The 16681-nt window shown below is 36.1% G+C and overlaps 1 protein-coding gene across 2 annotated transcripts in view; it reads right to left on the bottom strand.

The window, feature by feature from the left end:
- The window catches only part of FOCAD (focadhesin), a 265358-nt gene that overhangs the window by 231301 nt on the left and 17376 nt on the right, over positions 1–16681 (bottom strand). For both annotated transcript variants that reach the window (XM_076008775.1, XM_012769776.3), the window contains exons 2-4: positions 10669–10757; positions 7876–7950; positions 5467–5621 (exon numbers count right to left, since the gene is read on the bottom strand). In XM_076008775.1, the coding sequence (XP_075864890.1) occupies positions 5467–5621; positions 7876–7950; positions 10669–10725 (287 nt within the window). In that variant the 5' untranslated portion in view covers positions 10726–10757. The remainder of the gene's footprint in view (positions 1–5466; positions 5622–7875; positions 7951–10668; positions 10758–16681) is intronic.

Genomic DNA, 16681 nt, shown 5'->3' with positions numbered 1-16681 from the left:
ATCTAGAAACAAGCTAACAGGCTTAAAAAGAATATTTAAAAGACAACATGGGGAAACAAACATGGTCCAATGATTCTCCCTCTGTAAGAGTTAAATGAGCCATAATATCAATTCAGATGTAAACCCAGAAATCATCTCAAATTCATGAAGTAATGCTCTGACACCCCAGCTGCATATTAAAGCATGCTGTCTTCCCTAAACATTGCAGAAACCTCTTAAAGTGATCCTTCCTTGGTTCTTCTCTTGCCAAATAAAATAAAGAGAAAGCAGCTAAATAGTACAGAAAAGCTTCAATAACAGTAAGATATGAATACAGTGTCTCCTCGGTTGCTAGACATTTCCTACATGATAACAAAGTATTTAAGTTTCCCAAGGAACAGGGTCATCAATAAAAGAGAAGACCCTGAGAGACAAGAATTTTCTCAGTAAATTGTCCTAAATCTGACTCTAAATATTAATTGTACTTAGAATCATTTTTAACCACTGAACCTTCATCAATCCATGATCAAAGGCTCACTGAATCCAACAGCTTTACTCAAGACCCACTACGGGAATTTTTAATATCCTATGCAAGATTCATTAAAAAGTAGACTTTAGCAATCTCAGAAAATACACTTTAATTTCCCATACTTTAATACACTTTACATGCCCAAAATACATCAACTGCAGGTTCCTTCCCTGTTTGGAAGCACAAAATGCACACAAATAAAGTGCTAGCCTAGTTTACCTAGAACATAACCTTCCCACTAAGCACGTTTTTTAAAAAGGGGGTTGGGACAAAGCAGTTGAGCTGAAATTACAGGCTGTCATGACACCTCAATATCAAAAACTGAATACCTGGTTCCACAGGAGAGTAAGGTTTTTATTCACAGTCCTGTTACTAAGCAACTATAACAATGGCTGTATGAGCTTTCTAGAAGCTAGTGCAGTTAAGGGGAAAAAATATATAAGGAAAGAAAAATGGGAAACTCCTTGCTATGGGAATCTACCTTTCTGGAATAAATTCAATGTAAAAACAACAATAAATAAAACCAAAAGCAATCTAAACTCAAAATAAGTAATTCCTTAAAGGTCTAGAAAAATATATGCTATTATATATCATTCGCTTTATTTTCAGTTCTGGTTAATTTCAAAATTCACATTCAACTGGTGATAATGATTTCCTTACTGTGTTCCTTTTGTGGTCCCCTTCTTTCCTTCACCCTCCCTAGGGAATAATTTTTTTTCAAACTCCCTTACTGATTAAAAGAACATTTTAGAGCTCTTAAATCCATTTCTTTGTTTACAGAAGCTATAAAAACTAGTTTACAATTGTTTCATGTTGCCTCAGCTTTGAACCGAGAACACTCTAGGACATCAAACTATGCCTTTGAAGAGAACAGTCTCTCAAGCAGAGCCAGACACTTTCCCAGCCACTCCCTGAAGTTTAGACAACCAAAGCATTGCAAACACCAAGTCTTTTTCAAGGTTAGACTATACAATGCAGCAGGCTCTAAACCAATGTATCTCAAATTGTGGGTGGGGTTCCAGGTGGGAGGGGGGCTTCCATACATGTTGCAAGGGAATTATAAAGTCTAGACATGCAAAGGGCCAAGGAACAGGTGATAAGGCTGAAAGAAATGGCCTCGCCAACTTTTCTTTGCACCTCTCTTTGCAGCTTTCAAATTCTGCTGCAATGCTGAGAGAGATTCTGTCAGTATCTGTCCTATAGAAGGCTGCTTCTCACTATTGGCTCTTTCTTCCCCTCTACCATTTCTCAGTTCCTGAAGGATAGTAGGCTAGAAGATAGACAAAATGGAAGATGAAGTTTTAGAATTATTTTTCTAAATCAAAGATAAGCAATCATGCTGTGGCTCTGTTCCCAAGGTGCCTCTTGATTCCAATAAACCTCTATTTTAAGAAGAGCAATCCAGAGACAAATAGAAATTTAAATACTGGAAACAGAAGACCTGAAGCATCTGAGCCACTCATTCCTGTGTTTAGATCCCAAAGAGATGGTTTTCTGACTCAGAAGATTCCCTGAGCAGCATTTGGAGGAGGAAGCTGTTTGACTTGCCTGTTTTTAATTAGCTTGTTTCTTAAATTTGACTCTCATTTTGTTGTTTTTTTTTTAAATAAACATAAACAGTACAAAGTATAATCTTTGTAATCACTATGAACCAGGAAGCTCTGCTACTTGAAATAAAAGTAAATAAAGAAAATTCTAAGGCCGGGCGCGGTGGCTCACGCCTGTAATCCTAGCACTCTGGGAGGCCGAGGCGGGCGGATTGCTCAAGGTCAGGAGTTCAAAACCAGCCTGAGCGAGACCCCATCTCTACCATAAAAATAGAAAGAAATTAATTGGCCAACTAATATATATATATAAAAATCAGCCGGGCATGGTGGCTTGTGCCTGTAGTCCCAGCTACTTGGGAGGCTGAGGCAGGAGGATCGCTTGAGCCCAGGAGTTTGAGGTTGCTGTGAGCTAGGCTGACGCTAAGGCACTCACTCTAGCCTAGGCAAGAAAGCGAGACTCTGTCTCAAAAAAAAAAAAAAAAAAAGAAAATTCTGTCTTCTGACATACAAATAGTTATTATCTCTACTGGCAACACTAAGGAAAACTTAGCACTTATTTAACACATTTTAAGATCAAACTGCTTCAAAAATTACATTGGTTAGTTTCGACATTACTCTGCCTACATTTCCCTGTGGCTAACAGTTTAGACAACTAAAACATTCTCAGATAACTTTTTTTAATTTTCCAGCATCCTTCCATTGTTAAAATTCCTGTTTGCTTACTATAACACTGCAAGGACTTCTTCCATATGTTGGCCATATTTACAAATAACCTTGAAAATTAATGGTCACCTATTTGTATAAGATTATTTATTAAAGAATGGCTATTGTAAAAGAGTAAAAACAATAGGGAATTGGTAAATAATGGTTCATTCATACAACAGAATATCATGTGGCTAGAAAAAAATTAGAATGCTCCTTACATGTTTTATGAAATGAGCTCTAAGTCATAGTTTTTCACTGAAAATGTAAAATAAAGAATACTATGTAGTAGGTTATTATTTGTTTTTAAACAAGGAAAAAATATATAAATATATATACATATAAATTTTCTGTAGTAGATTACTATTTGTTTTTCAAACAAGGAAAAAAATATAAATGTACATATGTAAATTTTCTATTATATGTTGCATAAAATTATCTTTAAAAGGATAATAAGACCTAGTAATAGGTTGGACTCTGTGGAAAAAACAGATACAGGGTAGGACAGAGACTTTGCCTTATATACCCAATGTGAATGTATTGCCTATTCAAAAAATACATTTTTAACTTAAAAAACAAGTAAGGTTATCTAAAAACTACAATATACACAGATGACAGGCTGATTCACTATCAGCAATGCTTATACTTTGCAATTTACAGCAGTGACGATGAATTTATACTAATGTGTGAACGATATCCCACACCAACATAATTTTCTAAGATGATCTTGTAGAATTAAAAATATAACCTAACCTGCTGTAATTATACCTTAAACACACAGAAGACATTACCCTGGTCCCGTTACCTGCTGATACTCTAACTTTTGAATATAAATAGTACAACTAAACAATGCAAGTAGATTTTATATTTATAAATTTTAAGGCATTTGAAAACTGGGAGGGAAACAAATACTGTTAGCTGAATATGACAAATAAAAAGGGTAAGGCAAAATGTAGGTGCTTTGCTTACGGTCAATTAAGTGAGAAAAAGACATATAAAAATCCTAACTTTTAAAAATCTGCCTCAAAACTACTTTTTTAATAGGTATAAAATAGGATCAATTATTTCATGTTTGTGCATATGTGTGAGTATGTGTAGAAACAGAAAGAGAGAAAATTAGCAAGTTTTTAGCCATAATCAAACCCTTATTCAGAAATATTTGGTCATGCACTAAGTGTCAAAAAGTATGCTAGCTACTAAAATACAGATTAAAAAAATACACACACACTATGAAATAGCAAGCAGCCCAGCTAAGAAGAGGGAAGTGTTTGGACAGGAAAGGGGACATCTAAGTTGAGCCTAGAAGAATGACGAAGATGATGTCAGAGAAGGGGAAGGAGCATTTCATGCAGAGGCAGAAGCTTATGCAAAGGCTCAGGAAGAGTGAATAGTTGTGGATGTCTACAAGAGGATTCATGGGAGGAAATGCAACTTGAATGGAAGGCTGGATCTAGTTTGGGAAGGGCTTATACACCATGCTAAAGAGTGTGCACTTACAACTACAGACTACAAAATAAAAAGAAAAACCAAGCCAGGCACAGTGGCACAAGCCTGTAGTCCCAACTACTCAGGAGGCTGAGAAGGTAGGATCCTTGAGCCCAGGAGTTCGAGGCTATGATTGTGCCTATGAATAGCCACTGCACTCAAGCCTGAGCAACATAGGAAGACTCTGTCTCAAAAAAAAGAAAAACAAGTCCCAAAAAGATATAAAGAGATAATCTAATGGAACAGAATAAGATTTATAAAGAAACATTAAAAGGCTAGATGTTATTTAGACTAATAGACTTCAAGCCCAGGAAGACATCTTCCACAGATTAATAATTACAGCTGTATTCCATCTCCATTGAAGGCAAAAAAGAAGATTAAGCAAGCACTCAGCTCTGAGGATACTACAATAAAGGTGAGTAAAAACACTGGGAGAAAAAGTAACCCCAGGAGGAAGAAGAAGTTTGGGTAAGAGTTAGGGAAGGGGCAGAACCCCAAATGATCTAAAGTAGGCAAAAATTAATGCTTATAGATCGAGACCATTTCTTAAAGCAAAAAGTGGCATCTCCTTTTCAGGAAGTATTTTACAAGAGATGCTCAGTGGATCAAATGTGGTCCTGTCTGACTATCTTGGAATAGAGTGGGTAGTTCTCTTTTAAACCCTTGTGATTCCATCACCCTCAGTCTGTACAGTGACTAAAGATGGTCATATCCAATAAATTCCAAGAACAAAACGTTATTAGCTTGGAATAATCAAGTGGAAGACATTCTCAAATCACAAAATATTTTTAAAGAAATTAGTGCTGTTATTTTCTAATACACACCCTAATGCCAAAGGTTGACCAGGTATTGCCAATACAGTGAATAAACTGTACCTCTGTGAAAGTCGCAATGTTTACAAGCAATCTTCTTTCCTAAATTAAATCAGGAATTTGCATTGCCATTGTGAATTATAATACTGAGCTATTTTCTTCATAAAAAGAGCAATGACGAATGTAAGTAGAACCCCAAAACTTAAGTACAGCAAATGACCACAAATTTCAAAACTGTGGGCTTTAAATTAGCGTGATCTTACCACATACGAAATGTCAACTGCATGACCTTTTAAGAGAAAGAAAAACAATCGGCAAGTAGGGTGAATATTGACCCTTAGTTGGGAATTAGTGACTTTTTTTTCTAAAAACTTAAATCAAATTAACTGATCAAACATGGAGAAAAGAATACCTGGTCGATGGAATCAGGTTGAGTATCCCATTGAGAACATAACTGAACTCGGCATGATCCTGAGCAACAAGTGCCACCAGACCCTCACAGCAGGCTGTTCGAACCACTACATTGTCACTGCAACACTTCTCCCACAGCAAGTTCAAAGCAGGAGTCTGAAATCAAACCAGTGTTTAAAAGACACTTCTGATAAACAGCAAACACACACACACCCTCAGCCATTCATCAATGTGTAATTTGTTCACAGTGGGCTAGCTTTCCTATATAAAGATAATGCTGTCACTCTCTTCCTGGAATAAAATAAAAGTCGATTTTCCAAGAGATATAATAGATCTGTTTTGAAATAGCAACTCTCTCACCTGGTATTCTGGCTGCAAAATAAGACTGGCTGTAGGCAGAGGTATAACCCAAGTTCAAACAACACAAAAAAGCAAAGACTTGTCTCTGGCACAGTGCTCTAACCATGCAATTTAACCAGACATCAACAATATCAGTATATTACTTAGTCTAAGTTGAACTCGAAATAGTGTCTATGTTTCAAGTCTTAAATGGCAATAACATTTTTCAGAAAATGTTCCTGTTCTCCTACCGCCAACCTCTACCACCTACAGGTATCTTCCCACCAACCACAATGCCCCTCCCACAATTTGCTGATGTCTAATGTGGGCCCAGATAGAAAAGAGAGACGTAGGACAGGCCACCAGCAAGCTGCTCATTCTGTGGATACCAAAAAAATCCTAGGAAAACTGTTTTGCCCAATAAAGAGACTATCACTTTTTCCCACTTCATACTAAGCCCAAGAAAGACACTATGACTTTTTCCCCCCTTCTATCATCTTCTTCTAGAAAAGCTTCTAGAAAAGCAATAGAAGAGCACATAAGTAAATATAGGCTCTCGTTTTTAAAAACCTTATAAAACCAGAGGTTCTAGCTTTTATAACTTCCTCAGGAACCTCTGACCCCCTAAAAGGTTTGCTGCTAACAGTAAACCAATATTTCAATGTATTGCTAAGTCCACTTAGATCCACACACAGTTGCGAATTTTATCTATCAAAAAAAAAAAAAAGAAGAAATAATGAAGTTATTTTCCTTCCTCCTGATACAACTTATTAGGGAAATATATTTGGAGAAAAATTAAGAGCCCCAGCTCCTGAAGAATAACTAAACGAATGGAAATCAACATCACATTATGCCCACTTTCCCTCTATAGCTGGCTAAGAGCCTTTTCTATCTTAGGATCCCACTATGAAAAGAACAAATACGGTTAACAGTCACTACAGGCCGGAAATATTTCTATTTCATTTCTCCTCTTATTCGGAAGGAAATTGCATTCACCTGTATGGACAACATCAAAGAGCTCTAAATGTCATTATTCCATTACTAAGCCAGGAAAACAAAATAAAAAAAAAACAAACTGCTGCCTCAGGTAATATCATATCCTCACAGAAGTAAGCATTAATTTATTAGTAGAAGAGGAAACATTTAGTTACAAGGATTTGACATTCAATAAATTCTGGTAGTTTAAGTAAAACCACTAGATCTTCTCAGAGTGCATAATGTGATTATAGGCAGGATTAGGATCAGGGTTCTCAGAAAATCTAATTTATATGACTACATACAAATACCAGATAAATGCCAATTAGTGAAGTATACCCCTACACTTCAATATGTCAACAGAAGCTGTAAGGAACTATAACTTGGAGTATTTAATCAAAAAGAATATGAAAAAAGGAAAGCAATTTATTTCTGCTGTGAAAGAAAAAAATCTTATTTCCATCATTTATGTTCTCTAAGGTACACCTTAGGGCACCACTCTTACGCAGAGTTTCCCAACCAGCATGTCAAAATACACAACACTGATGAAACAAAACCCAAGTGACATATCTCAGCAGACTAACACTGCTTCAACTCTGTGCATTCACCTGCCCTGTGTGTGGGATGTACTTTTTCCTCCAGCTCTGACTGTCAATGCATAACTTTTCCAAGTTAGAACTCACATCTGGGGCTAACCTGAAGCATGAGAAAACTACACCCAAACAAAGCCACTATGTTAATTCTCTCTATTAACCGAAACCACTCCCTCAGAGATAACCCTACCAACCTTCTCTAAAGCATGTCTTCCCTCATTCCACCTATGTCATTTTTCCTTAATAGTCACAGGAATACTCCCCTTCATCCCCTCCATGTCTCATTCCTAGAGTCTGTTCTAATAAATTTAAAAATTTTTTAAAATGCTATAAAATAAAAACATGGCAAACAAACAAACAAAATAGGAAATAGAAATTCTCACAGTTCAAAATCATTTTTACTGTGACCTGAACTGTGAGGGAAACAAGGCAAGTGTGTATGTGAGCCAGCAGGTAGCATTATAATAGTTGAACAGAACTAAAGCACAATGTTAAACACAGACCTGGTTTGTGGACTGGTGAATCTTTTCTGAAGAACCATTTTCCTTTAAGACTGCAGCAATAAGATGACCCACAGCCTAAAAAACAAACAAAATTAATGAGCACATTCCCCTAGAAGTACTTTCCAAATATCAACACTAGTTGATATGAGTCTGAGTATGACAGGCAGTCAATTGGTAAGAAATAAAATCCCCATTCATTGAGTGTGTGCTATGTAGAAGGTACTGGATTGGGCACTCCACATACATAATTTTTAACCTTCAGAACCACCCTCAAGTTAGGCATTTTTGCCCCAGGTTACCAACAGGCAAACTACAGTTCATAGATGCTAAGAAAATTGCCAGATTTTTGGTTCAAATTGCTAACACTTAGTATCAGAGGATAACTTGAGATTGCTTACTCCATTAAACCATGAATAAGAAACCCCACAGTTTTTAAAAATCATCTTTGCATCTAAATGAAATCCACCATGCTTCATGATACCCTTAACAAAGATGAAGAAAACTCATCCTCATCTTTATGACTGTCTCCCACACAGATCTGAACCAACAGGTCTCCCCTCCACCACCCCAGTGTTTCCTCCTTTAGGCCACATGATTTTAATTTCTTTATCATTTTCTCATAGGTTTCAGCCCTGAAGTTCAATCTGAACATAAGCTTTCAGTCTCATAAGTCTCGAAAATTTTCCCATATCCTGCTTTAGTCAAAAAGTCCAAAATTAAATTCAAGACTCTTATAGGAATGATTGTTTAAATACATACACATCATCACCTCCTACCATATCAACTTTATTCCCCTAGTTTCTCAGCACTAGCCAGCACTGCCGTCTTAGAGCCAATAGGCTAGCAACAAACATAGCCGTTCTGTGTATGGGTTGAGAAAAACTCTGCTACTGCAACAACTGTTCATCCTGCACTTGGACCAATGTATGATAAGCTGTGAATAGCTGTCAGTCTTGCAAAGTGTCCAAAAGAGCTCAAATAAAAACACAGTACTCACTCCTTCATTTTTTGTTTTTTGGGTTTTTTGTTTTGTTTTGTATTTTAATATTTCACACATTGGAACTGATTTTAGACCTCAATGCTTGTGGTCTCAGTTTTGCAATACAAGTCAACTCATTTACATGAATATTAAATTTAGTGCAATTCACTGTCTTGTACCTCCTAGTAAAAGAACTAGTAACAAGAACTGAGAGCCAGTGAATAGTTTGAGTTCCTCTTTTACAAAATATACCATATTTCATTGAATGTACCTGGCCATCAACTACAGATGTACCATTATTTTATGTACCACTAACAAACAAAAAAAGCTGCCAATTAATCTGTGACACACACTGCTTCTTATAATTTAAAATTTTGATTTTATAATAATGAAAGAGTTCTTTTAGAATCATTTAGAAAATCATGGCCAACTTCACAAATGTGCAGGAAATACCAACTGTATCTCAAATACTGCCATCAATTACTAGATGTAATCCAATTTCAAAGATGTTAAAATGTGAAAAAAATGTGTGAGAATCAATGAAATATGGTGCTAACACTGAGCAGTGTTTACAAAAGAAGAATAAGAAGTATACACAGAGGACAGGACACAATCATAAGAACTGAATAAAATCAATATGCAACATAACAGGGACCAAAAAAGCTATAGTTCGTATTTAGAAAAAGGACTAAAAGAAAATAAGCTTAATGCTACATATCTCCCCATTCCTCACTAGGTTCAATTTATCTACATACTTTTCAATTCATCTTCTAACAAATCAGAGATATTAGCCTAAACTGATTTTCAAAATATAAAACCCAAGAATAAAGCAGCCTACATTGCTACTTAAATTTTCCATAACAGAATTCAAATAGACATCCTACACTAAACAATACATATACATTTTTCACTTAATTTAAAAGTAACAACATATGGCCATTTCTTGATTATCTATGCTAATGAAGGGACTCCAGGCATAAAATAAAACTGTGGACAGTATCCTTCAAGCCTTCATCTTCTTCTTCATAATACGGACCTGTAGGACATGACTTCAACCCAGCCAGGTAGAAGGGAATCTTGCATAAGGAGTGTTCTACTCCTCATGGAAGGGTTCCCCACTACCCAGCTAAGTCAATTCCCACAGCAGGCATCTCCGAAGGTAACTGTTGAAAGGATCCAAGACGCTGTACGCTGTTAAGTCTTCAGACTGCCTTCTTCACAGGAAAAAACAACAGGCTTTATGGTACCTTAACCAGAATGCTTCTAGTTAGCTTAAGGCTAACCAAAAAACCATCTCTGTTTTAACTATTTAATTATTTAAAAGCTCTCTAAAATAAATTATCACAATCTCCTCCCTTAGTAGATCAACTTTTTTAATCCAGGATATTTTACTTATTGAATATCATTATAAAAATCTGTTATTATTAATAGTTGTACAGGAGTAGGATATATCTTTTTAAATATTAATCCCTCATACTCTTTGGATAAATAACCATTTACCTCTATTTCCAATAATTAATTATAGGCCAAAAAAAAAATATTTAGAGACCTACTAGTTAATCAAGGTTTTATTATCTCTAGAAAGAAAAGGATCATATAAATAGACATGGAGATTGATCAATTTCAAATACTTGCTTTTCTATGTCAAACATGTTTTCAAATTAACTCATTAAAAAAAGCTGCTTCATAAAATAACATAAATCTCTACATGTAGAAGAATAGAATATTTAATGCTAAAAATGTAAAGTTCAATTAACAATCTACCGGAAAGGTTCATTTATTACCATGAAGCAAAAATAAACAAACAAAATTACCTGTGATTGTATAAGAGAATTTGGAAATTCAAACCTTTTCTTGATATCATCTGACATTTTTGCTTCTCTTACATGTATGTATGCAGCTTCTGTAACCAAAATAAAAGAATATTTGTTAGTCCTCCAATTGGTTTGAATTGGAACTCAAACCAATTATTCCTCAAATAATATGAATCTAATTCATTCCAAAGACAACAAAGGAAAAAACCATAGGACTCTGCAGAGTAATCCTTGCCATAACTTCATTGTCATTCAGCACTAAAATTTCATGATAGATAAATCAACTAAAAATGCCCAATAGCTCTTGGTTTTTCCCATGAGAGTTAATCCCCAAATAGATGAATTCACACGAAAGAAACTAAAAAATCCAACAGTTCAACCACACATGTGAAATAGAAATTAATTTTTTTAATTAATTCTTTTATAGATCAAAACTTATAACAAAGAAAGAGTCAAACATTCTTAAACAAGTCAAAATTGTTTACATTAAGCCTCACTTTGGTACAAATTTTCATTTAAGCACTAATCCAATTGCTAGTGACAAGTGTGAAGCCTAGATGAACTTTATTCAGGAAGTATAGAAATGACATAAAGGCTCACACATCAAAGCATACTGCTTGTCTCCTAAAGGAGGAAGAAGCAAACAGCACCAGCTTTTAATATTTACATCACACCTCTCTTTCCTACTGGGCTCACCAAATAAAAGGAAGAAAGCATACACAAAAGATGGAGGAGGGCAGGTGGTAAAGTGGAGGCATGGAACTAAGAGAGTTTCCTGAGGATCCTAATTTATTCAATTCCCATGCAGCACTGAATCCACCAAATTACACTACTTTGAAAAATAGGGTGCTTTAGGTTGCCTATTTATTATGATATTATTAAAAAATGAAATGTATGTCATACACTACCCTAGATTACCTTATAAAAATAACAAGCAGCAAAATCAAGCTATTTTGGTCTTAAAAAGTGGTGTATGTTGTGATGAACCCATAGCGCTGACTACAAATTGAGCATCCCTAAATCTAAAATTTCCTAAATTCAATATGACACTCAAAGAAAATGCTCATTGGAGCATTTTGGATTTTCAGATTAGGCATGCTCAACCAGTTTAAAGTGTCTGCAAATATTCCAAAAATCATAAAAATTTCAAAATTGAAAACACTTTTGTCCCAAGCATTTCAGATAACGGATACTCAATCTGTGTTTTCCATTCTTCCAAAGCTAAATTCCACGAATGGGTAAATTTCTCCTGGCTTTTTCTTCAATATCTATGTCCATCTTTACTTCCTTGAATTTGACATTCTTACAGCACCGCAACAACCTGTTCTAAGATTGCAAACTATTTCTTTATCTAAATCTACTCATTAGCTTAAGCAGATCAAAATTTCTTTGACTTTCCAATTGTGTCAATCACAACTTTTCTCGGAATTTTCTTCTCTTTTGAATTCCATAATATATCATAACAGAATCTCCCAAAATGTGTCCCAAGGAAACCCTGATAAAAGAAGTCTCCATGGGAGGAAGAAAGGATTCTGTGGGGACATATATTCCCACCTTGAAAATTCATTCATTCATTTAACAAATTCTTAGTAGGTGCCAGTGTCAGGCACTGTTCTAGGTGCTTGGACTATATCAAAGAACAAAACAGACAAAAATCTCTGCACTCATAGAAGCATACACTTTGGTAGAAAGAAGCAGACAAGAAATTCTAAAAATAAATAATACATAAAATGTATTAGAAGGTGATAAATGCTATGGAAAAAAGAAAGTAAAGGAGAGTAAAGGGGATAAGAAATGGGGGAAGGGCACACTCCCTATTTTAAATATAACAGTCACAGGCAGTCTCTTCTAGAAGCTGGCACGTGAACAAAGACTTAAAGGAGGAAAGGCACTTCAGTTAACCATATGGATGTCTGGGGGAAGGAGTGTCACAAGCACAGGAAACAGTGAGTGCAAAAGCCATAAAGTACTTAAGGTCTGTCTTAGGAAGAAGAAAGAGATGAGCATGGAGCAGGGTGAAGAAGGGAAAGAATGGTAAATCAGGTCATACAGTCAAGGAGAAGTCAGATCATAAAAGACCCTGTAGGCCACTGGAAGGACTGATGCATTTATCCTGAGTGAAATGGGAAGCTGCTGCAGAAGGAGGTGCCAAGATTTTAATAGACTCACTTGATGTAAGAAGTGGTCAGATTCTGGATATATTTGAAGGGAGAGCCATATAAGAGCTAATGGATTGGATGAGAGTATATGAGAAAGAAAGGAGTCAAGGATGACTCCAAGGTTTTTAATCTGAGCAACTTTATTTTTAATCTGAATTCCCTTGAGCATTTTACACATGCAACAAAACAATTTCTGTATTTCTTCTAACCATGGCATTTTTTACTAAAATCAAATGAGAGAGCTGCCATCAACTGAGATGGAGAAACAAGATTCGTGGGGAAGACCAGGGATTCCATTTTGGACAGTTTCATTTTGAATGACTAATACATATCCAAGTGGAGATATCAGGTTGAAAGTTGAATAGATGAATCTTAAGTTGGAGACAGAAAGTTTATTGAAGATATAAATAATGGTGCATATTATTAAAGAACATGAGAGGGTCTAAAGTAAGAAGTTTATCTACCTTTGCTTGACCCAGAGTTTATCAAATGTATCTGGTCATGCAACCATGGTAATACCTATTAACAGTCTATACCACTAGTCTGTCCTGGGATACACATTGGGAAACACTGCTCAACCGACACCTCCTATGCCTCATCCACTCTGCATCTTCCTTCCTGGAGGCTCTCCCAAGCCTCTCTACCTTGTGCTCTTTTCCCTTCATACCAACTCTCCCATAGCTATCAGCCTTCACCTAGTTCAGATCTCCACACACTTCCATACTTTCTCTTAGGAGGCTCTAAAACCAGAAACTAGGGATGTCAAAAACAACACACATATTTCTTCTCGTAAAAACTCTGCATTTCAGTTCATTTTTTTCCCAGTTCCCCTCTTACAATTTCTCACTACCATTCTCTAAATCCCGGCAGTCACAAAGTCTGCTTCTTTCTAGCATCTCAGAGTCTTCTGTTCATTTCGGTACTTATCATCTTAGTTCCTCATGCCAGGCTTACTCTAGCAACTGCTTAGTCTTGGGGCTCTCCATGCTGGATTCATCCCATACATTGCTGTCAGATTAATTGTCCTGAAATGCTATTCCCATCACATCACTTCACTGTGAAGAATTCATGGTGGGTTTTCAATTGTCTGTCAGATTAAATGCAAACTCTGTTGCCTAGCTTTTAAGCCTTCTATCAACAGTCTCGCCCATTCAACTTCATTTTCACTATCATTCTAATCTAGATAAAAGTTTTCAAAATGGCCCCACATGCTCAAAATCTGCTCATTCCTAAGGGATTTCATTTATATTCTTCCCTCCCACATAAAATGTCCTTCTTTATATGCTTCGACTATTTAAAGATTAAATTCCTTTCATAGCACATCTCTATTAATCTTTTCCCAACAACCTACATCTAACATTAATCACCTTGCTTTTATATTCCATCACTATTACTGCATTTGGTCTGACCCATACCATCATGTGACTATTTACATCAGGATTGGAAATCTTTTTTCTGTAAAGGGCCAGAGAGCAACTACTCAAGTCTGCCTCTGCAGCACAAAAGCAGTCATAGACAACCCATAAATAAATGATGATGGCTGTCTTCTGATAAAACTTTATTTACAAAAACAAATGGTGGGTAGGTTGTAGTTTGCTAACTCCTGATTAACATAATGACTATTTTTTAAATTAATTTACAAAAGTTCTTGACGTCATTGCTACCATGAACATTCAAATTTGGCCCTGTGCTTCCAGGCAGCTAGGGTACATATACAAACAAAATAAATTATAACGCTTTTATTATATAGAAGATGGAAAAGTACCCTTTATCAAAGAAAATAAGCTTTTTTGTGCCCTTAAACTCTGAAGGAGGCCGGGCGCGGTGACTCATGCCTGTAATCCTAGCACTCTGGGAGGCTGAGGCGGGCGGATTACTTTGAGGTCAGGAGTTCGAAACCAGCCTGAGCAAAAGTGAGACCCCATCTCTACTATAAATAGAAAGTAAACTAATTGGCCAACTAATATGTATAGAAAAAATTAGCCAGGCATGGTGGCGCATGCCTGTAGTCCCAGCTACTCGGGAGGCTGAGGCAGGATTGCTTGAGCCTAGGAGTTTGAGGTTGCTGTGAGCTAGGCTGACGCCACGGCACTCACTCTAGCCCGGGAAACAAAGTGAGACTCTGTCTCAAAAAAAAAAAAAAAACAACTCTGAAGGAAATTTCTCACATTGGACTTTATATATGGAATGATACAATAGGTAATATTCTCAATAATAAGCAAAAGAAAAATGTATATTACTTCTTTTTTAAACAAACACTGGATAAAACCATGGAAATAATGTATCATGTAAATCAGTCCAGAGTTTTCTGATGATCTAATCTAATTCAGAAGAAGACAGACTCTAGAGTACCTAGGAAGTAGCTGGTTATCGCTGTATCACAGAATAGACTTATTCAAGTATCAACAGTGACAGAACTACATAGAAGAAAATGTGGGGCTATACTCTCTGATCCAGGTCCAGAATGCTCACATTCCAATATGGCTTTGGGGACCCAGATGAGCAGCTGGTTAGGCTAATAGCTTATTACAGCAGTGAAGAAACTGAGCCACCCAAAAAGATGACCTTATCTCCAGTAGGTGGGCCACTGTGGTAAAAGAGTGCTGTTCTTAATCAAAATTACCTACGTATAGATGACAAATACTACCAAAGATTGCAAAAGACAGCCCTAATTTCAGTGTGACACTTTAGGGAATGAATACGTTTTTAATCTATAGTAACTTTATCTTTCCTAACAAATGGCCATTAAAGCATTCTCAAAACCACTACCCAACCAAGCTGCAATATGATTTCATATCATCCTCGATTTGCTATCCTTGGGCTACGAATTGCAAGTGTCTTTCATTTGTTGACGACTTATATTTCAATGTTAATCATAACCATTTGGCCTTTCAAGGTATAAAAACATCATGTTCTCCTAGGGAATTTCATAAAAGAGTACACATACCTGCTTTAGCATTGGCAGTGTAGCATGTGCCCTACTTTATATTTAATCTCAACTTCCTTTGGGCATTTTATACATTAAAAAAAATAATTTATATATTACTTATCATGGCATTCTTACTAAAAGGAAATCAGTCACAATGTGATCCATAAACCACATGCTACAAAAGTGAGTGTTTGATTTTTAAAGTTTTATCTCCCACCTGTCAGTATGCCTTTTTTGTCTGTCTAAATCTAAATCAGAAAAAGAAATTTTAATGAGGTCTTTAAGTTCCCAGTGAATCAAAGCACTTGTTTAATGTAAGCAATTATCATATTATCTGCCAAGGTGTTTCAGCCCCATAAGAATACTTCCAAGAAAATAAATCTATCAATTGCACTCTAGAAATAATAAAAGAGCAGTAGACAGATAAAGCACTATGGGTTTTCAACCTTCTTTCTCAATAGTTTCTCTAGGAGTCTATACAACCATACATTACGAAAAAGTACTTAATGTCAAACCTAAAATGAAGGGCACAATCTGAAAAACAAGATCAAATCTATTTAATTATATTCACAAGTGCTATGGAAACCCAGTAGAGGGAGTAACTGATTATACAGTGCAGTGGGGGGAGGGGGGTTCCAATGGTCACAAAGAAAGGCGTTTGACTTTGAGCACTCTTGACTACCAAATTTCTATACAGGAAGGGTTCAAGGGCAGCCATCTGGGTGGAAGTCACACTATACAGAGTACATTCTTAAAGCTAGTTTACATGAGCAATGTCATCAGCAGCACACTTCATTCACATTAATGGGACCCTATGTTTTAGAGACACAAATTCTAGGATTGCTTTCTAACATTTTATTAACTATTGTAATTATCAGTTATGGCATTCACGTAGTGTCTTCCTCCCACAAATTAAGCTATGGAA

This window comes from Microcebus murinus, chromosome 12 (assembly GCF_040939455.1).
Source record: "Microcebus murinus isolate Inina chromosome 12, M.murinus_Inina_mat1.0, whole genome shotgun sequence".
NCBI classification, from domain to species: Eukaryota; Metazoa; Chordata; class Mammalia; order Primates; family Cheirogaleidae; genus Microcebus; species Microcebus murinus.
The sequence above is the reverse complement of the archived record's forward strand: the minus strand, read 5'-3'. Positions and strand labels throughout refer to the sequence as shown.